The sequence below is a fragment of the Mustela nigripes genome, chromosome 1, assembly GCF_022355385.1.
Source record: "Mustela nigripes isolate SB6536 chromosome 1, MUSNIG.SB6536, whole genome shotgun sequence".
In the NCBI taxonomy this organism is placed as follows: Eukaryota; Metazoa; Chordata; class Mammalia; order Carnivora; family Mustelidae; genus Mustela; species Mustela nigripes.
Genome location: NC_081557.1, coordinates 206,228,808 through 206,253,161, shown reverse-complemented (window position 1 = coordinate 206,253,161; position 24,354 = coordinate 206,228,808). Strand labels below are relative to the sequence as shown.

Below are 24,354 nucleotides of genomic sequence, written 5' to 3'. Positions count from 1 at the left end.
ACTGTTTTACCCTAGCCTTTGTTGGGGTTATTGTCCCATTATTATTTATTTATTTATTTATTTTTATTTATTTTAATTTTTTAATTTTTTTTATTTATCAGAGAGAGAGAGGGAGAGAGAGTGAGCACAGGCAGACAGAATGGCAGGCAGAGGCAGAGGAAGAAGCAGGCTCCCTACTGAGCAAGGAGCCCGATGTGGGACTCGATCCCAGGACGTTGGGATCATGACCTGAGCCGAAGGCAGCTGCTTAACCAACTGAGCCATCCAGGCGTCCCTATTTTTTATTTTTTAAGAGATTATATTTCATATCATGGTGATACATGCTAGAACTGTAGCTTCTGGTTCTGCATTAAAACTTGGCTATGTAGGACTTTTTTCAAGGATTTGTCCCTAAAAAGGGCATCAGAACATTCGAGCTCTATAGCAGAGGAGTATGTCTTAGGCTTTTATAGCTACTGTCTTAATTTCCATCTTTGTGTTTTTTTCTAGTTCCTCCTCAGACCAAGATGACTGATGGAAACCTGTCCACCTCTACAAATGGCATAGCCTTGATGGGCGTTCTGGGTGGTCAGCCAGGAAACCACATTCAGAACCTGCAGCACTTGACTCTCAAGGCCCCCCGATCCCTCTCGTTGCCAGAGTATGGGCCCAGGCTGAAGCTTGGTCCTGTAGACGATCGGCACAGCCTCAAGTCTGTGGACTCCGGCATTCCCACCCTTGAGATCAGTAACCCGGAACCCGTCCCTTGCAGCGCGGTCCATGTGAAGAGGAAGCCGTCGGAGCCAGAGATCGTCCCTGAGCGAGCTTGCCAGAGTGCTTGCCCACTGCCTTCCTACACGCCCCCGGCTACCGGCGGTGCCGAGTGGGAGCAGAGCGTGCGGAAGTCATCCACATTCCCCAGGACGGGCTATGACTCGGTGAAGCTCTACAGCCCCGCCTCCAAAGCCCTGAGCCGCAGCGATGATGTGTCTGTGTGCAGCGTGTCCAGTCTCGGCACGGAGCTATCAACCACACTGTCTGTCAGCAACGAGGACATCTTGGACCTCGTGGTCACGAGCAGCTCCAGTGCCATCGTGACCCTGGAGAGTGACGATGACCCACAGTTCACGGATGTCACCTTGAGCTCCGTCAAGGAAACCCGTGAGCTTCGCCAGCAGGACTGTGCAGATGGAACCGAGGATGGGAGTAAACTGAAAATCTTGGGACCACTTAGCAGCTTCTTTACCAGGTAACGCTGTCTTTGTCTCCGTGAGAGTTAGGTTCTCCAAACCGGCTGCTCTGTTCTCATCTGAAATGTGCTGTGCGCTTCCTGCTTTGCCAAGCAGACCCCAAGTCCGACAGGCGACCGTGATTTCTGCCCAGAGCCTGGAGCCAGGTGCAGTGGTGGGTAGGACTGGTTTGGAGGTGACCCTACTGTCTGCTGGCCGTCACCTCTGTGTCCTTCCCTGGCTCCCTTGCACACTTTGTTGTCATTTCCCAGCTTCTGAGTGGCTGTGGCGGAGGGTGACCCGTAAATGGCCAGTGCTAACAGATTGGCAGCCTTACTCTGTCAGCCTTGTCCTCTGAAGGGCCCTTTACACTCAGGGTTAAGCTCAGGGTTAGGAACCAACATCCCCCCTCGGACCCTGCAGGCCTAACATAGTTCTGGTGTTGCCAGGCAACCCTGGCCCCATGCCCCCACAGGGCTGTGTGCTGGGCCCGTGTTCTGATGCTGGCCCTGCCCTGCGGCTTCTGCTTTCCCCCCCCGAGCTGGCACCAGGCCACTTGGTTGCCAAACCAGGGCCTGCAGGGCCCCTGTGTCTCACCTTTAGCCCTGGGGTGCACAGCTCCCACGGGGCCTGCTTCTTACCTGTCCTCTTGTGCTTTCATCCAACAAGTGTGTGTGTCCCGGGCTCTGCTCTTAGCAGGGGACTGTGGGAGGGGTGTGTGCATCGAAGTGTTACAGGAACTGACTTCAGGTCAGGCATATCAGGGCAGGGGACACATCAGTCGTATAAGTAGCTGGGGACCTCTGGGCTGTGCCATGCTGTGGGGAAGGGCACGGGGGGTGTGAGTTGCTGTGCAAGGAAGTGGTGACTTGTCCCTAACTGCCTGTTGGGGGACCCATTGCTGTGGTTGGCACAGCTGCCCCTGCATGTGTGTACTGTAGCAAAGTCCAAGGAGGACACTTTGTGGTACTGGGTGTCCCCTTTTTCCTTTTTAAAGATTTATTTATTTATTTGGGAGAGAGAGAGCTCAAGTGAGGAAAGGGGCAAAGGGACAAGGAAAATCTCCAGCAGACTCCCTGTTGTGTGTGGAGCCCGACCTGGGGCTTGATCCCACAACCCTGAGCTGAAATCAAGAGTCAGATGCTTAACTGACCGAGCTAGCCAGATGCACCCGGTTGTCCATTAGAGATGGTGTGCTGTGCTGGTGGGCATCCACGGGAGACTTCTGTGGCTGTGGGCTTAAAGCCTAACTCACCGCAGCCCCAGCTGCCTCACCGTCTGAATGTGGACATCGTTCCAAGTGAGCCTGACACCACTTTTGAGTGAAAAGATGTCTGGTGCAGGCTGTGGTTCGTGGGGGATCTCTTCTCTGACTGCTGACAGTCAGGTGTGAGGCCTCTGTGGTCCTGGAGCTCAGTAACCCAGGACTGCCTTCAGTGGGAGGTGACCAGGAGCGCTGGGGGCAACAGTCGCTGTCCCTTCTGCAGCCATAGCCCCAGAATAAGTGGTTTTGGTTCTGATTAGCATGGCTGAGCTGTTCTCTTTTCTTAGGTCGGTGTTTTCAGCATTCTGGGTCTGTAGATCCCACCTGGGTGCCTGGGACACGTGGGGTCGTCAGAATCCGTCCGCAAACTCCAGAATCCAAATCTCAGGAGAAGGGCTGGGGAGACCATGTGTGGGTTCTTGGCAAATTTGGAAACGTGGTTTGGGGTAGGGGTGGCTGGGAAGCAGCCTAGAGGAAAGAGCTGAGCTTTGAACTGAACACACCTGCACCTGTGTCCTCGCTGTGTGACCTTGAACAGGTCACTTCACCTGTCTGAGTTGGCTCTCTTACCTCTTAGATCGTATTGAGTAAGTGCCCAGCCCAAGGTGCCCATTATGTTGTTGATATACAAGGTCCGCTTCTGGGACCTACTTCGTGTGGCGGTCACGGGAATGAATTCGGTCCACGTGTGTGACTCTCACAGCTGCGCCTGGCTCTGGCCGCTGCCTTGTCTCAGTGGGATGGAACCTTCTCTCCCTTTGGAAGGAAACACTGCCAGTTACTTGGATCGTTGCTGAGGCTACTATTCTTTTTTAATTGATGCATAGTGGACTACGCTGTTATGTTGGTTTCAGGTGTAAGACAGTGTGACTGGACTTTCACGCGTGTTCCTAAATGATCGTCGAGCTGGATCTCAGTACCATCTGTCACCATTCAAAGCTGTTACCTGGTGTCGACTACATTGTGTTCCCTGTGTTGTGTGCTGTGTTCTTTTGTCTTATTTAGTTTATAACTGGAAGTTTGTACCTCTAGATCCCCCTCCCCTATTCGGCCCGTCCTCCTCCCCACCAGGTTGCTCTTCATTTCGCAGTCTGTTCTTGTTGTTCTATATTTTAGAGTCTGCATGTAAGGGAAATTATATAGTATGGTAAAGCTTCTGTTTTTTGAAAATCTTTTGTAGCTTTGTGCCGCAGAAATGAAATGTCTCCTCTTTGTTTTATTCTCTGGTTCTTGTCTCCTTAGCCCTTTCATAAAACATTAAAAAAATTTTTTTTAAATTCTTTTTATTTAAGGAATCTCTACACCCAACATGGGGCTGGAACTCCCGACCCTGGGATCAACAGTTGCGTGTTCCACTGACTGAGCTGGTCAGACACCCCCTCATTTACCCTTTTAATGGCTGTGACATTATGGTGAGCCGCCATTAAGCACTTTGGGGAAGCAGGTGGAATGTTAATGGCAAATGGATCGAAGTTTGTGATCTCCTGGGCTGAGTCTAGTGAGTTTTTTTGTCCTAGAGTCTTAAAGTGTTAGAGGAGCTTTCCATCTCAAATTCCTTTGAGGGGGAAGAGGGTTCTGTGGCAAGGGTGTTTGGAACCCACTACACGTTTTACAGGTGAGTCATGCAGGGGGCCCTACTCACAGTAAGGCCTGTATGAGTTTTGTCGAGGGCAGGGCTGGGGCTAGAGCTGTGCTCTGGGGTTTCTGGCCCAGCCTTCTGAGTCCTCCTGTTTCCCTGCTTCATCCCCTGACCCAGGCAACTTCCTTTACTCTTGTGCTTCTCTGTTCTCCTTGTCCTCACTGAGTCAATTTCTCGGAAATTGTAGGAGGAAGTGTGGGCAGTAGTGGAAGGCTCATCTGGGAGAATGGGGCTCAGAGGAGGGGCTGAACACAGTCACGAAACGAACTTGTGGCCAGAGGGGGCAGACTGGTTGGTGGCCCTGACTACTTTATGATGGTGGTGGTCTGGGAGAGATAGGAGCAGAGATGGGACAGGATGGTAGGCTGGGCCTGACCACTGTGGACCCAGCTCCCTCTGTCCCTTTGACCTGCTCTCCATCTGGGCTGTCGAAAGCCCTGTGGTATTGATGCTGCCTTGAGCTGAGAGATGGTCCTGGGCCTTTAGGGACTCACAGCTGGTGGGGGGGGACAGAGCAGGCACCGCGAGGGTGGGGGGCATGAGTGCAGTCATGAGGGTGTGAGCCTATGAGCCTTTGACTCTCCTGCTTAGTAGCTGTGTGACCTTGGGCAAGTCATTTTACTCTCCTCTGTGCTGTTAAATGGGGGCATGAAACTGTAAGGTTAGAGATCAAATCAGTAAGCCTTTAGCACACTCCCTGAGAAGTAGTAAGTAGTGGCTTTCTGTGATGCTAACAGAAATGTTACCATTTCTAGGAAATAAGTTGTTCTGAAGCTTTCTCTGGTTCTTATCCTAATGTGGTGCTTACTTTGATCAAAAGTTATGATGGAAAAAGTTAAATCAGGATGTCTGCACTGTTGACATTTTGGGGTGGATGAATCTTTGTGGCTGTCCTGTCTAACAGCCTCCCTGGCTTATGTCCCCAAGATGCCAGGAGCCTTTCACAGGGTCGTACTGGGTGCTGCCTTCTGTCCCAGGCAGGGAGGGCTGGGAGGGGCGGGTAGGATCACCCAGCCTGTGAGAACCACACTGCTGGCAGGTGTAGACGTTGGTGTCTGTTTCCCTGAAGGAAATATACTGATGTCACATAATTGGAGCAGGATCCCCTTTGTTTGGAGAGAGGGCCTGTGTTAAGGGGTCCTGTTTCACCCGTGTAGTTGAACAGTGTTTGTGTAGACGAGAGGAATCCAGTAATACGCGTGTTTTCCACAGGAGACGGCTTGTTTCTACAAAGCCAGGGTTTCCCGGCTGCTAATCTTCACGGGCCTGGGAGCCTGGAAGGTGATAATCCGCTTTGCCCACTTATGGCTTTTTCAGGCAGCTCTGTATGCCGCTCTCAGCAGAGACTGGGTGTCCTTGCTGAGGAGCCATGCTTGGGCTGTAGTGGAAGCAGATGAAGGGGCTTGCAGCAGGAGGGAGGACGGAGAGCTGCCGGGGCAGGGGAGGCTGGGAGATGTGGTGCCCGGCTGTGTTCTGAACTGCTCCCACCCCCCAAACACCTCCCCCCACCCTGGGAGGGAGCCCCTGGAGACGCAGTCTGCATGGGGCTCACCCCAGCGGCGGGGGCCTGTGACACAGTGAGCAGGGTGCTGGGTGAGCTGGAGCTGCTCTGACCCAGGTTCGAACCTCTGTTCTACCATTTTTGGCCTGTGTGACCCCAAGAACTCCCCTCTGGTCTGTGGTCCCCCGTGTGTACGGGGTGGCAGGGGTTCACTGCCCCTCTGGTAAGGAGCGCATGGAGTCTTCAGAGAGACGCCGCGGGACAAAGTCCAGGCCGAGTGCATCCCCAGCTTGCAGCTTGGCTTTGTGGGCCTGCTGTCTGCTTTTGTTGGGGATTCACAGAAGATTCCACTGTTTTTATGGGTCTGTGTAAGGACAAAGAGGAAACCATTGTTTTGAGAAAAGTCTTTAAGGCATTTTGACTTGGTGTGAATGCGTTCAACTACAACTCCTCGGCTTTGGGGGTTTGATAACTTGGAAGGGGCTATGGACAGTGCTAAGGAGGAAATGTGCTCCTTGCTTTCTTTTTTTCTTTCCTTTTTTTTTTTTTTTTTAAAGATTTTATTTATTTATTTGACAGGCAGAGATCACAAGTAGGCAGAGAGGCAGGCAGAGAGAGAGAGAGAGAGAGGAGGAAGCAGGCTCCCTGCTGAGCAGAGAGCCCAATGTGGGGCTCCATCCCAGGACCCTGGGATCATGACCTGAGCCGAAGGCAGAGGCTTAACCCACTGAGCCACCCAGGTGCCCCTCCTTTTCTTTTTTTTTTAAAGAAACTAATTTTTAAGGGGGGAGAGAGGGGCGGGAGGAGGGCAGAGGGAGAGAGAGAACCCGAAGCTCTGAAGTAGCCTCCCTGCCCCGCGCATGGCTCGCCCTCACCATCCTGAGATCATGACCTGAGCCCAAACCAAGAATTGGACACTTAACCGACTGGGCCCCCTAGGCCCCCCATCCTTACTTTCTCTTTGGAGAGGTGAGTTTGTTTGAGCTAGGCAGAGAAACTTCAGAGGCACGGGGAGTGACAGGCGGTGGCCGCTGCGGGCCCCTCGGAGCACGTGGCCATGGTGGCCTTGCTTGATCTTCAGTCCTGTGGGAGAGAGCGTGTGTGGGTAGGTGGACTCTGCAGGCGGGCTTGCGCCTCATGTGGGCCACTCTCCTGCCTGTGTGTGCCGTCTGGGTCTCTCAGAGCTGGGATTCTGGATAGGAGTTGGGTGCTGTCAGCTTCTCCCGGGAGGAGCCAACCGAGGCAGGAGGAGGCGGAGAAAGTTAGGCAGTATTGTCCGGTAGGGTGGTGTCAGGGCCGTGCAGCTCTCCATTGTTGGCCCTGTGCTTGTCCCCTGGAAAGTGCCAGGCCACTGTGGCTGTGGTGGGGTGGGGCGGGAGGGTCCTGACCCTGACTTCTGAGGGTTGGGGGGTGGGGGTGGCTCTGATGCAGCAGAGGGCCTAGGGGCCCAGGGTAGAGCCCAAGACTTCGGCCCTCACCGGGAGTGTGAAATCACCTCAGTCCTTGCATTGTTAGATCCTTTCTGCTTAAACTTTTTCGGGTGGTTTCTGTAACCTGCGCCGAAAGCTGATGGATTCAGGTAAGTCCTGTGAGTAATTCTTACTCATAGGTGGGGAGACTGTGACAGAGGGTGGTTGAGTAACCCGCAAGGGATACAGCCGGCACTGGGCACAGGACTCCAAACTTAGGGTTCTCATCTGGAGAATAGAAACAAGTTCGGGTGTCAAAGGGAGGAGGTGTGCATGGGTGTGAAGCACCAGGCACACAGGAGGCACACTGTCTACGTTACTAATTGACTTTTGCCCAGATGTGTGCGTGCGCTTGTGGGTGCGTGTGTATGTGTGCGTGCGTGTATGCGTGCACACACACCTGGGGCACGCATGTGCGCACGCCACGTGATATCCGGGAAACAGCCCTGGTGGGTGTTCCCTGGACCTAGCTGTCTGCTGCTGTGTGGGCCCAGGTAAGGCGGGCACTCAGCCAATCTGGGGGCTTCCTGTTTTTGTTTGCAGAAGGGGCTCAGGGCACCTGCCTTATGGAGCTGTGAAAAGAAAAAGCAGCCGTGTGACCCCGGTGCTGGGCTCCAAGCACCAGGCAGCAAGGGAGGCCCTGTGGCCCTGTGGCATGTGAGGACGGTTCCTAGACAGACATAGAAGTCCAGAAAGAAATACGGGGACTCAGAGGTTGGCAGGTCTTTGAGTGTCTTCCTTGTGGACAAGGTCAACACGGTGTCTGGCAGGTGGAAGGATCAGCATGCATGAAGTCATAGGAGCAGGAGAAAGCCCAGTGTTTCTGGGAAAGTGCTGTGGCCTGAGGTGCCCAGGATGGAGAGCCGACAGGCTCACATGCCCAACTCCACAGTCCCTTCTCTTTCTACTGGAGACACCACACTACCTCTTTTTAAAAAATTTATTCTTATTTTTAAGAAATCTCTGTGCCCAAGGTGGGGCTCAGATTCAGCACCTGAGCTCCAGAGTCACCTGCTGTATGGACCAAGCCAGCGGGGCGGCCCTGCATGGTCTTTGGGGACATGTGTGCCATGATCAGCTGTTGGGGGGGTTGCTGGGAGAGCAAGAGGAGATGCGCTATGCTTGGGCCGGGCAGGGTCTGCAAGTGTGTAGCTGGGGCCGACGGAGGCACTGCTCGCAGGTCAGGGGGTCCACTCTGCGGCACCCCTTCGGGGCACAGAAGCGTCTCGGTGCGAAGAGGGCATGGTATGTGAGCAGGTTGAGAAGGCTGTCCTCGCTCACTGAGTCCTGAGGCCTTCCCAGGCTGGCTGTCGGGAGGGGGTGCAGAGCAGATTCAGTGACAGGCCAGGGCGGCCAGGAGCAGGAGAAGCAGAGAAGATTTTGGCAAGGACGCCAGGAGGGCAGCCGCTGTTGTATTAAGTACACATCCGTGAGGTGTCTCGACGATTCCGAGTACTGTCCTTTGTGTGAGGAGAGTTTTCCCTGGCCCTGTTTGGATGACCCCACTCCCAGGCTTTCAGGCCCTCTAGGATTTCTTGTGCCAGGTGGCTTTTCAGCAGCTTAACCCCAGTCCTATGGAATGCCTGCCTTTTCCAAGCACGGGCTGACCCCGCTGAGCTGCCACTGGCCCTTGTTACAGCCCCTGCCAGGTCCTTGATGCCCTGACTCCACCTGACCTTCATTTCCAGGGGTTCTTCCGGGGCGGGGGTGGGGAGAACGGCACATTGATGGTGCAGCAGCCACAGGCGGCTAGTGTCCATGAGAGGTCCGTTCCAAGAGCTCACTCTGAACAGCTGAGCTAAGGGCGTGCTGCCTGCCTGAGCTTTGCTTCCTGGTGATGGTGGGCCCCGGCACGGTTCCCTGCAGGCCTGGGGGGTTGCTGTGCACTATGCTCTGCCCTTCACCCTGTTTCTGGGGCACCTGTGGGGCTCAGTTGTTAAGCAAGACTTCCGCTGCCTTCCGCTCAGGCCATGATCCCAGGGTCCTGTGATCGAGCCCCATATCCAACTCTTTGCTCCATGGGGAGCCTGCTTTTCCCTCTCCCTCTGCTGTTCCCCTGCTTGTGTGCTTGCTCTCTCTCTTTCACAAATAAAGAAATAAATAACGTTTAAAAAAAAAAAAATACTTGGGACGCCTGGGTGGCTCAGTGGGTTAAGCCTCTGCCTTGTGCTCAGGTCATGATCCCGGGGTCCTGGGATCAAGCCCCGCATTGGGCTCTCTGCTCAGCGGGAAGCCTGCTTCCTCCTCTCTCTCTGCCTGCCTCTCTGCCTACTTGTGATCTCTCTCTCTGTCAAATAAATAAATAAAATCTTTAAAAAAAAAATACTTACCAAGCATCTGCCCTTTGCCAAGGCACTGTGCTAGGTGCTTGGGATTCGGCTGTGGACAAGACAAAGACCCTTGTCCCTGAGGAGCTTCTGTTCTGGTGGGAGGAGAGGATAATACCCGAAGTAAGTACGGGGAGCACAGATGTTGACGGTGATGGGTGGTGCCATGGGGAGAACAAGGCAGCGGAGGCAGGAGGAGAGACTGGCCAGGGCGGGCTCTAGAACACACTGGTCAGCGGGGCCCACAGAAGCAGGGCCTGCCTGGTGCACGAGCGGGAGACACTTCAGCAGAGACGAAGGAGGCAGGGAAGTTGACCCCACAGATTCCTGGCAAAACTGAGACAGGCTTGGAAGGGCCTGGGTAGGCCTGGTGACTAGAGAAGAGGACGGAAGCTGGGGGAACAGAGTGAGCCATGACAGGGGTGGAGATGAGGTCAGTGGGACCAGGTCCTATGCGGGCCTGCAGGCTGTCAAGAGCTACCTTGACCAAGAGCGAGGGGAAGAACTGCAGAACATGGGGCAGAGGACACGTGCTAGTCTTCTACTAGTTTGCCACACAGCAGATGAAAAGTAACCAGATAGCAGATTAAAACATCAGTGGCCCCTGGTCACATGGCTACGTTCTCTCTGGGGGTCTCACAGGGATGGAACCCAGGTGCTGAGCAGTGGAGAGCAAGGAGCTGTCACCTTCCTGGCTCAGTCAGATCATTGGCAGTGCTTGGTTTCCCATGGTCTTTGGTTCCTTGATGGCCATCAGCTGGGGCTGCTTCCAGTCCCTAGCTGCTTCTGCTATGCCTTGTTGTGTGTCCCCACTGTCTTCAGTGCAGCAACAGGGAGCCCCCCCTTGTGTACAGTCCTTCTCCCACTTTGACTTTCTCTTGCCAAGGAGAGCCCTGGTTCTTAAGGGCTCACTGATGAGATGAGGCCAACCAAGAAAAACTTCCCTTTCCCGAAATTCCTGTGCCATACGACAGCTGACCATGGGAGTGACTGTCCGACACAGTCATGGTTTATACCCACACTGAGGGTTGCTGGAGAGGTGGGGGCAGTGGCGCACCCTGGAAACCAGTGTGGGGTGAATTTTAGAAAGAGTTAGAGGAGGGGACTTGCTATTAGCAAAGGCAGATGGGAGCAAACACCTGAGGTGACAGCCAGATGAAGACATGGAATTAGGGCTGGAGAAACAGGGGTTTCTGTTTACTGTTAAGAATAGCCTAGCAGTTGGGGCGCCTGGGTGGCTCAGTGGATTAAGCCGCTGCCTTCGGCTCAGGTCATGATCTCAGGATCCTGGGATCGAGTCCCGCATCGGGCTCTCTGCTCAGCAGGGAGCCTGCTTCCCTCTCTCTCTCTCTCTGGCTGCCTCTCTGTCTACTTGTGATTTCTCTCTGTCAAATAAATAAATCTTTAAAAAAAAAAAAAAAAAAAAAAAAGAATAGCCTAGCAGGGACGCCTGGGTGGCTCTGTGCTCACTCTCTCTGACAAATAAATACATAAAATCTTTAAAGAAAAAAAAAATAAAAAGAATAGCCTAGCAAAAGAGCAGATGCTGATGTAACAAGAGAGAGGAGGCCTTGCAGAGGGGTGTCCTTCAGTGGCCTCCAAAGGAGCGGGGTCTGGTGCTCATGGGACACACTGGCTTCAGCTGCATGGAACCATCTAGATTAAGAAGTGGTGAAGCAGAGGATGTTGGCGCCGGGGCCGGAGGACAGATGTGGCCGTGGGGGTCTGTGGGAGTCCTCGCCTTCTTTATTTAGCAAATGTGGACTACTTTATTGTCTTTAGTGCTGTGTCATTGTTTTTCTGTGTGTGAATATAGTTTTTTAATTTCGGTATATTTCCTTTTTTAACTGTCTTAGAGCAGTTTTATATCACAGCAAAATTAAGCAGAAAGTGTGGAGTTGGGGCGCCTGGGTGGCTCAGTGGTTTAAGCCTCTGCCTTTGGCTCAGGTCATGATCTCAGGGTCCTGGGATCAAGCCCTGCATGGGGCTCTCTGCTCAACGGGGAGCCTGCTTCCCCTCCTCTCTCCCTGCTTGTCTCTCTGCCTACTTATGATCTCTGTCTGTCAAATAAATAAAATTAAAAAAAAAAAATGCAGAGTTGGGGCGTCTGGGTGGCTCAGTTGGTAGGGCATGCGACTTTTGATCTCAGGGTTGTGAGTTCAAGCCCCAGGTTGGGCGTGGAGCCCACTTAAGAAAAGAGAGAGAGGGCAAAGTTCCCATAGAATGCCCAGCTGGGAATGCAGCGTTCCCATAGAATGCCCACCCACAGCCGAGGCACCGCCTCCCCCATCTCAACGTGCTGACCGGAGTGAAACCTCCTTGCAGTCAGTGGACACGTCATCGTCACCTAGAATCCTGCCCTAGACAGCCTGCTCCCCTCCCTCCCCACACACCCTTGGCGACCACCCATCCTCTTTCTGCCTCCATAATTTCGTTTTTTCCAGAATGTCAGGGAGCTGGAATCCTAACAGTGCAGCCTGTTCAGACTGGCTTCTCTGGCTTGGTAATGTACATTTAAGGTTCCTCCTTGTCTTTTGATGAAGGTCGTTTCTTCCTAGCACTGAATATTATCTCATTGTCTGGAACGGACCATTTATTTTTTCATTCCTCCTGAAGGACATCTTGGTTGCTTCCAGGCTTTGGCAGTTGTGGATAACGTGGCTGTAAATATCCCCATGCGGGTTTTTGTGTCGACAGGAGTTTTCAACTCCTTCGGGTAAACAGCAGGGAGCCTGATTCTGGATCGAATGTAAGAGTGTGTTTAAGTTCAGCAGAAACTGCCAAACCTCCTTGTGGAGCAGCCATCCTGTTTCTGTGCCCACCCACAGTGAGCAAGGGCTCCTGCGGCTCTAGGAAGCCTGCTTCCTTGTGCCCTAGGAAGGAAGCAGGGTCCTCTGTGGATGGGATGGGCCCCTGGGGTGAAGGAGGGAGTGTGATGAAAGGAGAAGGTGCGAGAGTCATCGTGGGGTGTGGGATTGCAGGATCTAGTTCTGTAAGAGAGTGGGCAGCCTGCCTCTGGGGGGTATGTGTGCTGGGCCCAGGCATGTGTGTGAGCCACGGTTGTGATTATGCTGAGTTGGGATGAAAGGGGAGGCAGGCAAGGGACGTCAGGAGGGCAAGCCGCAGCGAAGGAGGGTGGACCAGTGGGATCAGAGGAGCCTGTTGAGGGATCTGGGCCTAAGGGTAGTGGGGAGCCTTCATGGTGTGGATAAACGGGCTTAGGGCAACAGCTAGCTGGCCATGGAGCTTGGAGGGCTCAGCCCCCACCTGGACCCATGCCCGGCTCAATCTGATGGTAAGGCTCAACCCCAGGAAGTCACGTTCTGTTTCAGGTGTCTGGTAGCTTCTCCAGGGGGTTGGAAGGAGGAGGCAGAGCGCTTCATGGGATCCCTTTCTAATGCTCAGCGGAGGGAGGGAGGTAGCAGTTCCCTCCCGGGGACATTGTTGGGATGGGTGCTCCTTTGCTGGGCTGGCCATGGGTACACAGAAGCTCCCGTTTGCGAGCGGCATCTCCTCCTGCAGGAAAGGCCACCACGAGGTGCCCTGTTCTTGGTGCTGTGATCCTCTGGAGTGGCCCAGGCCAGGATGGCGTTAGGGGAAGGAAATGCCAAGAGGAAGTGTCCCGGAGGAGCATGGACCATGCATATCATGCAGGGGTTGTCACTTCTTCTTCTTCAGTCCTTGGCCTTCTCTAGGGGGCCCCTGCATGACAGGGCCATGCAGCCATCCCTCCAGCTGGCTGCTCGCAGCTGATGTCTCTCTGGCATTCCCCACCAGGCACTAGCCTCTCGAGAGCCAGGCCTGTGAAGGTGGGGGCTCGCTCACTCAGGAACACCTCCATGCTTCTCTGAGGCTCTGCATCCTTGCATTGTTGCTGTAAATGCTTACCCACCGTTGGAATGGTTCCCTCCAGCCTCCATGTGAGGACCAGCCTCACGGCCCTTCTGTATGCTCCAGGGCACCCTTGTTCCCACCAGAGGGGCACAGAGAAGACACTGGGGGTGGGTTTGTGTGTGTCCCAGAAGCTGCCTTGCTGCTGTGGCTTTGGCTGTTGTCCTTCTGATGGGCCCGATCTCCCACGTATTCAGGTCCTTGGATCCCTTTCCTGCATCCGTGTCCTCAAGTGTCTCCTGGAGCAGGAGCCCCTTGAGGTCAGTGTGGAGTGCGCACAGGGAGGTCCCAGCGGCTGCTGTTGCATCGTGGCTGTTGTGGGCTACAGCCCTGTGTGGGGAGGGCTGTGGAGGCCACAGTGCAGCCTCCCACATGTCGCAGGGGTGAATATCATCCCAGCTCTGCCACTTACTTCCCCCCTGCACTGGCAGCAAGTTGCTGTGTCCCACATGTCAAACGGGCTGTCAAATTGGGCTGGTGGTCTTCTCCAGCAGGAGGAACATTTCCCGGCTTGGCGCCTCATCTGCTTGCAGCCCTCCTTCCCTCCTCCGCCAGGCTCAGTGACCCCCTTCTGGAGCAGGTGGCACTTCTGCCTTTTGCTGCTGATCACACTGCCTGAGAGGAGCCCACTGAAGATTCCCAGCAGAGTGGAGTCCCCGGCTCCCGGCCCAAGCATCCCCCCTTGTTCGGTGCCATTGGTGGGTGCCCCTCGAGGGCCTTCATCCTACCCCCACACTCACACCTAGATGGAATTCAGTAAACATTTGTCAGATGGGTGAGTGGAGACGGCTTCCATGTCCTTGGTGAACACCTCCCCAGGACTGAGTGCTGAGGACGCGGTCACCACCAGCCCCGTCCCCCCAGTAAATGTAACAGATGCCCCTTGTAGTCTGGTACGGGCGCACAGCTGCAAGAGATGCTCCAGCTCAGGCTTTGGGTGTCAGTGCCGGGGAAGGATAAACTGCAGGGTGTCTGGAGAGGGACGAGGGATGTGGGGGAGCCCAACCTCTGTGAGAACCAGAAACCAGCGGGTTCAGGTCCCTGGTCCCATGGTGCCTTGTGTGCACTTTGTCTCGCCTCTTCTGTCATCTGGGGTCTTACGTTTGGGCACAGTTGTCGTCTGAGCTGTCCGGTGTGTCTGCCACTAGCCACACGAAGCATTTGAGACTGAATTGAAGCTGGCACTCTGACTCTGCAGCTGCCTGAGCCACATTCCAGGGCTTTTCCATCCCCATGGGAAGCTCCGTTGTTTAGTGCTAGTCTGGTTGGTCTAGGTGATGAGCTGGCACTTTACTTTTGGCCTTTGTTCTTGTGAAAGAAGCTAATCTGGAGGGAAGTGAAAGGAGCCCAGGGAAGCCTGCAGCAGAAAGCACCAGAGGCTAGGACCCCTGGGGGAAGGCAGAGGCTGAGGGGAGGTGGCCTGCTGCTGGGAAGGCTGGCTTGGGTTGGGGGAGGACCAACCTGTCCTCTGGTCCGGCCTGGGGACAGCAACTGCCTTGCAGGGTGTTGGGGATCTCACTCGAGGTCCTGTCCAACATTGCCCCTGAGCTCTGGGGCACATTCTAGCATCTGGGGAGCTGCATGCAGGGAGGTGGAGGGGTGAGCACCTCGGACTTGCCCCGCGGTGCCTCCAGCCCGGAGACCAAGAACCCAGAGGGCGTTCAGGGAGTGCGGTCTCAGAGCCAGAGACGGGAGTATCTGTTCTGCCTGTCTGGTTGGGTTCTGGGCACCCAGCTCTGTTCTCCTGAACCTTGGTTTCTTTTCTCCCAAATGACAATAACAAGGCTGAGCATACAGTGTGCTTGGCATAGTGAGTGGTATTTGCGCCCCACCAGAATTCATTAGGGGCCTCCGTGTACCCCTGTGGTTGAATGAGTGAATGCTAGCAAGGGCCAGCCTGCCTGGGAGCTGAGCACTAGAAAAGGGAGAACCGAGAAAAGAAGGATTTGATCCGTCCCAAAGGGTAAATGGGCTTGACTTCCTCTGTGTGACTGATTGGCAACGGGTCAGAGTGGGCCACCTGCTGGCTTTCCTGTGATCCCGCCAGCTCGAGATGGCATGTTGAATTCCAGGGAACACGAACAAGTTCTGTGTTCCAGGTTGAGTCTGATGATCTGTTGTCCTTCCCTTGGGGGCTTAGGAAACTTCTGTTTGAGGAAGAAACCTTTCAAGTTCAGCCACTTTTTGTTGGATGCAGACCTTGAAATCCCCGTTTGTCTCAGGTGGGGCGGGCAGGCACCTTCGCTGTGGTGTGTCAAGGCAGTGGCATTCAGGAGTGGTATGGACTGAAGCAGGAAGGGACTTTGCCGGCCTACACATCTGCTTACCCGTCCTGTTCAGGAGCCAGATCGTGTCCTGGTGGACCTCGCAGGCTACACTGATTTCTCTGCAGTGCTTCTTCCCTGGCTTCTGGGAGCTGCACTGTCCTTAGAAATCTCACAGCCATGAGGCGCTTGGGTGGCTCAATTGGTTAAGCGTCTGACTCAGATCATGATCTCAGGGCTGTTAGTTGGAGCCCTATGTCAGGCTCCCTGCTTGGTGCAGAGTCTGCTTAAGTCATCCACGCTCTTTCTCTCTCTCAGGTAAATATTTTTTTTTTTTTTTAAAGATTTTATTTATTTATTTGACAGACAGAGATCACAAGTAGGCAGAGAGGCAGGCAGAGAGAGAGGAGGAAGCAGGCTCCCCGCAGAGCAGAGAGCCCGATGTGGGGCTCGATCCCAGGACCCTGGGATCATGACCTGAGCTGAAGGCAGAGGCTTTAACCCACTGAGCCACCCAGGCGCCCCTCTCAGGTAAATATTTTTAAAAAAAGGAATTTCAGGGGCACCTGGATGGCTCAGTGGTTGAGCCATTGGTTGAGGTCATGATCTCAGGGTTCTGGAATCAAGCCCCACGTCTGGCTCTTTGCTCAGCAGGAGGCTTGCTTCTCTCTCTCCCTCTGCCTCTCCCCATTTGTGATTTTTGGTCAAATAAATAAATAAAATCTTAAAAATAAAAACAAAACTTTTGTACCTATAAGCAAGATAGTTTTGGGCAGTGGACGAAAGGAGGATGTATTTGTTCCATGCGAGAGTCATCCGGCTTTCCGCATGTGTGCGCCACCCTCCTTGCGCTGGCACTATTGGGAAATCACACACTGGGTTCTTTATGGGAAGTCCCAGATTTCTGTGTTTAGAGACTTTCTAGTCTGCCTTCTTTCTGTCCATGGTGAGGTTATGGTCAGCCTGGGAGGGGGGGGGGGGATCATCAGGAAACGCAGGACAATGTGGCAGCATGGCAGTTTGTGGGATTCGGAGAAACCCACAGGCCACCCCGTTCCTACAAAGTGGTTCTCTCGCCACTGGCTGCTTCCTGCTCGCACACTGATCTCCCTTTGCCCGCTTAAGAAAATGTTCACAGAACACCCGAGCAATTAAAGCTGTCCTGCTCTATGTTCTACCCATCAGCGCCCATTCTAAAGTGTTTACGGATTTATTTTGTTTGGAAGACCCTGAATATTTGGCATAGGGAACATCAAATTCTCTTATGCCCTCTGTATTTTTCGTGTGCGCAAGGACCTACCAGATTGCCACATCCAGTCTGCTAGTTCCTGTTGCTGTTAAGTGAGCTGAGTTTGTAACCGAGAGTTGTTTTGATTTCAGTTTTGCTGATTCTTTGTTGTGAGTAGTTGTGGTTTATCTCAGGATTCGTGTAAGGTTCTGTAAATGGGAGAGTGATGAGTCATCCAGATTTGCCTAATAGCCATTCTGGGCCTGCAACATCCCGTTTTCCTGTTAATTCCCCTTTGCTTCCAGCTAGAGGCTTTTCAAATCCAGGCTCTGTGTGCACAGTGTTACGGAAATAGTACATGTCTGAAGGACTTGGAAAACTAGGTTTGAATTTTAGTCCTAATTTCTTTCAGGTTTCAGATTTGTGTGTGAGACCCATCTCCCTCCAGGAAGGGACATCTGGGCAAAGTGATGCAGAGGTAGAAGGGGCCTGGCCTTGGAGTGGGGGTGGGACACTGGCTTGCTGGGTCAGCCCTTGTCCTAGCTCCTAAAGGGTCTATCCCAGAACGAGTAGGTTTTATTCCTTTTAGAAGTTCCTTTGAAAACAGGTATTTTTTTTTTTATTTTAAAATATTTTATTTATTTATTGGACAGAGAGAGAGAGAGAGAGATCACAAGTAGGCAGAGAGAGAGAAGAAGGGAAGCAGGCCCCCTGCCGAGCAGAGAGTCCTATGTGGGGCTTGATCCCAGGTCTGTGAGACCATGACCTGAGCCGAAGGCAGAGGCTAAACCCACTGAGCCACCCAGGCGCCCCGAAAACAGGTATTTTTTAAAGCAGAAGCAATTGAGTGGTGGTCCCAGTTGGTGGGGAAGACCCATGAATGTATGTTTACTCCTGTGAAGGACAGCTGCTGTAACAAACTTGACACCTGTTTGTTGGCCCAGGTGGATGGAAGTTCATTTGCGGCTGGTGCTCTCCCAGGGATCTGGTGGCTCTGGAGATTGCTCCCTGAGTTTTGTGGGCTTCCCAGCGTCAAGCCAGGAAGGGGCTGGTGGGGGTGCAGTTTCAGGGCCCAGCTGGCACTTTATTGGTTGGAACTTAGTCACGTGAAGCCCACCTGAAAGGGAGGTCGGAAAGTGGGACCAGTGGCCAGCACTGGGAGGAGATGGATTTAGCAATAGCCGGGAGCCTTGGCCCTTTTGGGGATCGTTGTTTTTTTTCCAAGCCTCCTTCCTCTCTCTCCTTCGCTAGGATTAAATGCTTGGAGTTGATGAGGGGAATGCATTGTTATTCTCTTGCCTAAAAGGTGGATCCCACCAGTTATGGGCGGGATTCTGAACTGGGTTGTAGCACAAGGAACATTCTGGATCCACCCCTGCGCCCCTCAGACCTCCAGTTCAGTTTGTGCTCTAGCCATACTTGGAGTTCTCCCAACTGTGTCTTGCCTCTGCACCTCAGCCCATTTTGTTGCCTTTGCCTGGCAAACTCCTGTTTGTCCTTTAGGATTTCACTTAAGTGTCACCTCCTCTGGGAGGCCTTCTGTGATCTCTGCAACCCCTTCCAGGGCCTTCATTTGGATCCCACAGCCCCTGGACTTCTGACACAGCATGGACACCCTTCCCACCCCTGGACCATGAGCTTCTTGAAGGCAGGGGCCACATTTACTCCTTGTTTTCCTAGCCAGTGCAGAACCTTAGTAGATGTTTAGTAAATAACCTGAAGTGAACTATAGGTAGGCTATACATTTTAAAAAGTAGTAAATTTGGCATACTTTAAAACCTGAATATTTTCCTTTTCAATTTTATTACTGTTCTAGATGCAGAGAGAAGTCTCTCCCCAGCAGTTTGGTCTGTCATTTCCGGTCACCCAGCTTCTGTAGCTTTTGGGTCACATGTACTGCCTCCACACCTGTGCTGTCTGCAGAGCTGGAATGTTCTTCTTAGTTTTATTATTTTAATTTTAATTTAATTTAATTTCTTTTTTTTTTTTTTTTACTGAGATCGTTGATGTGTTTTGTTATTTTTATTAGGACAATAATTTTTTTTTTAACATGTGTTTTCTTAATGCTTCTCTTTGTTTAAAAATACACAGGAAAATTTTGTTTTTTTATGTTCATCATTCTATTTTTGTCCTTTGCACTTTTATACCTACTACTGATTTTTCCCTCTTGCCGTATTTCCTTAAAGACTTTTTATGAATTTTAAACTTAAAACTGTGTGTTTTGTAGTTTGGTACCCTCTTCACTTCTAGAAGACATTTCTGCAAGCAATTAGACCTTGTTCACCCATTTATTAATGGCCTTGTGGTATTCTGTCCTGTGAATCATTTACTGATCCAACAGTAAGGAAGTAGATTTTGTTCCTGCTTTTGGATGATAAAATTACCTGTGTGCAAGTCAGCATGCATTATCCACCATTCCCATGATTTCCTGAAACAGGATTCCAGGTGATCACTGTCCCACTTCCTGCTTCCGTGACCACGTCCTGACCGCTGGTCTGCCCTCCTATGAGCGTGGATGGTGAAGCCGCTGGAGCTATCTGACCATGGTGTGATTTTACTAGCAGTGAAAATCCGGCCTCTGTTTTATGAATGAGGCTGAGGGATTGTTAGAGTTTGTCGAAGCTCTGGCCACAGGTTACCGTAAACGGCTGTTGGGGGGATATTGTCCTTCTGGGGACTCTGGTTTGCTCAATAAAGAGATGCCTGTGGTTTTCTTCTCTTCTCCTGCTGGGCCCTTGCTTGGGCTCATGAGACTGACCCTGAGCCCAGCAGTGCTGGGCCACACTTCCTGCCTTTGCCTGAGATGTGCGCCTCCCCTCTGCCCCATGTCGCCTTGGCCCATTTCTGCATGTGTTTAAGGCCTGTTCTGACACCTCTTTTCTGCAGCCTTCCTGGCATCCCCAGGACAGAGGGGACCTCCTCCAGGGGCACCCTCACCGGGCCTACTCTCCTGTGGCTTTATTATAGTCTGGTCTAGCTTTGTATGTCTTGGGGTTACCATGAGCCCCTAAAGGCAGGGTCTGAATGTGAGTCGTCCCTGATCCCCAGCTCCAGCCCCGCTCAGGTTCCCGATCGGCACTGGCAGATTAGCTGGATGTGCTTGTTCTGTGCACTTCTGCAGCATGGACTCCTTCCTGGACCCGCGTATAAGTGGCTTTTTAAATCCACAGAGGGCTGGCCTGCTTCCTGCCGTGCTCTGTGTTATGCATGTTCTATATTCAAGAAAACAGGGATCTGCTGGCTTCATGGAGCATGGTCTAGATTTGCTGCATGGTGGGAGAGGGTACACTCCTGGGTTAGGAGTCTCACCACTGCCTGGATCAGTGGAAAAAGACAGAAAGATACTAGAAGAACTCACATTGTAAGGCAGGTGTTCACAGTGTGGTTTTGCTTTAGTGAGTATGGTTGTTGAAGTAGTTTAAAGCAAAATCTAAAAGGTAGTAATGTGCTGTTCGCAGAAGCTGCTGGAAAGGAGTTAATCTCAAATTCATTATAGGTTAAAGTATCAGCTAAAGAAACAAGGAAGGGAAACATTTATTAATTAAAGAGCAAAGTTCTTTCCACTCTTGCTGCACAATAGAATTGTCTGGAAAACCGAAAAAAAAAGAAATTAGCGTCCAGGCCCCACCCTCAGAGATGAGTGGGGTGAGACTTGGGCACTAGGAATTTTTTTCTGAAGCTCCCCAGGTCGTTCTCGCGTGCAGTGAGGACTGAGAATCGCCAGTAGAAGGTAGAGCTCTCAGGTAGAATCCGAGCCCATCCGAGCCCTGCGGTCTGTCTGGTGACCGTAGGCAAGGGGATGGCTCTGAATTCTGTTAAGATAAGGAAGACCATGTGATCCCCTCGGGGGCGAAGTCCTGTGTCTGGTCATCGGGTAACTGCGGTCCGTGACTTTGGTGCCCAGGGTGTAGTGGGTGCCCCGCGCATACTTGTTGAATGAAGAAACCAGTGTGTGCACATGGGATTAGGGTTAGATGAGGTGAGATAGTTGGCCCTGTGTGATGAATGAATTGCTGCTGGTGCGATTAATAAGCATACTTTCCGGTCCCAAACCTCACTGAGGGGCGGGGACTCTGTTCTGCAGTTGGGAAAGGGAAAGGTGGCTCGTTTCTTACCCAGTTTGCCATGAAGCTGTCCCTTGAGCCCAGGTCTGCCCGACACTAAATCCCCCTCACACTGTCTGTGCCTTAGGTCAGATCTTACTCCTTCAGGTTCCTAAAACAGGAAGGAACTAGTCATTCACGCCACCTCTCACCTGTCTCCAGTCCCCGGTGGGCTCTTGCTTTGTGATGCTTACAGGCCTTCGTTAGCCAGCAACTCATTTTTCCTTCTTTTCCTTTCCATTAAGAGATTAAGAATAAATTTGTATTTTCCCCCTTACAGGCATTTTCGCCCTGCCTTTCTCTCCTAAGCTGACGCTAGAGAATGCGTCCCCATGTCACTTCTGCTTCTGTTTGACGGTTGGAGAGCATTTGAAGGAGGTCTCAAGGAGGCTGTGGTGACGCAGGAGAGCCCTGGGGCTTGTTTTGAGCTCGGTGACTTAGTGGTGAGAGGCAAACAGTTTCGTGCAGGCCAGGCTTAGTTAATGTTACGTTAGGTGTCTACCATCCTGATTAGATGCCAGGCCCTGGGGACACAAAGGCCCAGGAGGCTGAGCCTTCCCCACACCCCCATGCAGCGGGAAGTGATCCCTGAACTAGGATTCTCCAGGCCTCCGCCCAAGATGATGTACGGGTGCCCAGAGCCCCAAGGACGGACATGGTGGGGACAGGCTTGTCTGCCAGAGAGGCCCCAGGAGTGGTTGAGCTGAGCTGCTGGTGACTGGAGGAACGCAAAGTCACATGTACAGAGGAAGCACACTCACGCACTGGCCCCGTGGAGAGTGTTGCCCACACCCCCGCGGTCACTGTCCCTGTCAGGACCTCACTCTGCTAGGGCGACCACTGTTCTGACTTCTGTCACCGTAGATCAGTGTGTTTTTTTTTAGCTTTAGATAGCTGGAGTCCTATAGCATGGCCTTTTGTATCTGGCTTGCTTTGCTCCCCTTCCAGGACATTCACCTGGTGGCTGCTGGATGGCAGTATTCGTTTGCTTTCATCATGTGTGATTCGGGTGTACACATACACCAGCGCATGTTCTCTATGGGGACACGTGACTTGTTTTTGGTTTGATAACTCGGGAGAACGCTCATCACAGCCCTCTCGCACACGTGTTGTAGTACACGGGTCCCGGGGGTGGGGGGGCTCCCATCATCAGTCTGCGTCAGTCACAGCCACTGGGTGGTTTCCAGTGTACTGGGCGGGCAGCGTGGTTGTACAAACTTCTAGCGGCGGGTGGGCATTCTGGGTGTAGGGTCCTCTCCAAAATCTGCTAGCTTTTTGTTTTTGCCATTCCGGTGATAGATGGAGTAAAGGGTATTGGGTTTTCATTTGCATTTCCCTATTGGCTAATGATTTGGTGCATTTTTTCAAATTGTACTGACCATGTGGAATCTGGTGGAGTGTCTGTGGTTGTCTCACTGACTTGTGGACACCCTTCATGTACTCAGGAGGAGAGGCCTTTGTGAGATGGACATACTGCAAATATATACGACACTGTGACTTGTCTTTTCACTCTCAGTGTTTTTTGTTTTCCAAACAGAAGTTCTTAACTGTAATGAATTTTAATTTTTTAGAATCTTTTTTTATGGTTAGTGCCTTTTGTATCCTGTTTAAGAAATTCTTTGTTCTCTTCCAGAAGCTTTGTTTTGCCAACTATATCACTGACCCATTGGAATTAATTTTCTGTATGGTGTGAGGTGGTGGTTCATGTTTATTTACTGTGAAGACCATTCTGCTCACTGAACCTTTGAAATAAATCAGGTGACCATATATGTTCATTTTTCACCAATAAGAGCTTATATAATAGGTCTTGATATCTCATAGAGTAAGCCCTTCTATTTCTTTGTTCTTCTTTAGGATTATTTTGACTATTCTAGGTACTTTTCATATCCATATAAATTTTATTTTATTTTTTAAAATTTATTTTATTTTATTTTAAAAATTTATTCTATTATATTTTAAGATTTTATTTATTTGACAGAGAGAGAAGAAGTGAAAGAGGGAACATAACCAGGGGGAGTGGGAAAGGGAGAGGGAGAAGCGGGCTCCCCACTGAGCAGGAAGCCTGATGTGGGGCCGATCCCAGGACCCTGGGATCACAACCTGAGCTGAAGGCAGATACCTAATGACTGAACCACCCAGGTGCCCCTCCATCTAAATTTTAAAATCAGCTTGGCAATTACCACAAAAACATCTGTGGTTTTCTTTGCAATTACATTGAATCCTTTGATCATTTTTTACTATATGAAGACTTCTGATCTCTGAATGTGGTATTTCTTCCATTTATTTAGGTTTTCTATAATTTCTCCACAATATTTTTTAGTTTTTAATGTAAGGTCTTGTGTGTCTTTCATTATAACTTATTCTAAGATAATTGTTAATTTCTGATGGTTTTATGGATGCCATTCTATAAATGTTTGCTAGAAATGCAGTTACATTGTGTAGAGAACTTGAATCCTGTCATCTTGCTAAATTCAGTTATTCTAATAGTTTACCTTTGCATTCTTTGGATTTTCTTTATAGAAGATATTTTGTCTGTGGATGAGCTTTACTTCCTCCATTTCTTATACCTTTCATTTCGTTTTCTTGCCTTATTGCTCCCAGGAACTCCCAGACAGCTCTGCTCTGAAGTGGTGTGGGCAGAAACCCTTGTCTGGCTCCTGGTCTCTGGGAGAGATTTACCATTTCCCCATTGACTGTGGTGTTTGCCATAGGATACCTCTTATGAGACACCTTACTTTTTGTGAGAAACCTGTTATCAGATTAAGGAAGTTCCCTTTGATTCCTGGTTCTATGATTTAAAAAAAAAAATCATGACTGTGTTGCATTTTATCAAATGCTTTTTTTCCTGCATCTATTGACTTGCATGTGTTTTCTCCTTTATTTTGCATAGTAAATAACAGTGTATTTTTCTAATGTTAAGTAACTAACTTTGTATTCTTAGGGGAAAAAATCCCAAATTGTTTGTGTTACATCATCCTTTTATATCTATTGTTGGGTTGGTTTGGTAATACTTTATGAATTTCTGTCCATATTTATAAGCATGTGACCTGTAATTTCCCTTAGGTTTTGGATATCAGGATTATGCTGGGTTGAGTGTTCTGCTTTCTGTTTCTCAAAGTTTTTATAAGATTTTTCTCTTGTGGTTGAATGATCCTACCGATATGTTATAACTTACAGAACCAAACACCAAAAGACTCAATTTTATTGTATATGAGTTTTATTTACTTGTGTATTTTTTACACTTTTTTTTTTTAAGATTTTATTTATTTATTTGACAGAGAGAGAGAGCGAGCTCACAAGTAGGCAGAGAGGCAGGCGGCGGGGGTGGGGGAGCAGGCTCCCTGCTGAGCAGAGAGCCCAATGCAGGACTGGATCCCGGGACTCTGAGATCATGACTTGAGCCCAAGGCAGATCCTTAACCCACTGAGCCACCCAGGCACCCCTCTTTTTTAGTCTTTAA

At 51.2% G+C, this 24,354-nt stretch overlaps 1 protein-coding gene across 5 annotated transcripts in view; it reads left to right on the top strand.

The window, feature by feature from the left end:
- Positions 1 to 24,354, top strand: part of TBC1D14 (TBC1 domain family member 14) — a 103,035-nt gene that overhangs the window by 11,514 nt on the left and 67,167 nt on the right. For 4 of the 5 annotated variants that reach the window (XM_059380399.1, XM_059380393.1, XM_059380415.1 and 1 more), the window contains exon 2: positions 490 to 1,228. In XM_059380399.1, coding sequence (XP_059236382.1) covers positions 507 to 1,228 — 722 coding nt within the window. In that variant the 5' untranslated portion in view covers positions 490 to 506. Of the gene's footprint in view, positions 1 to 489; positions 1,229 to 24,354 lie in introns of those variants that run through there. The other variant, XM_059380438.1, reaches the window with a different exon arrangement.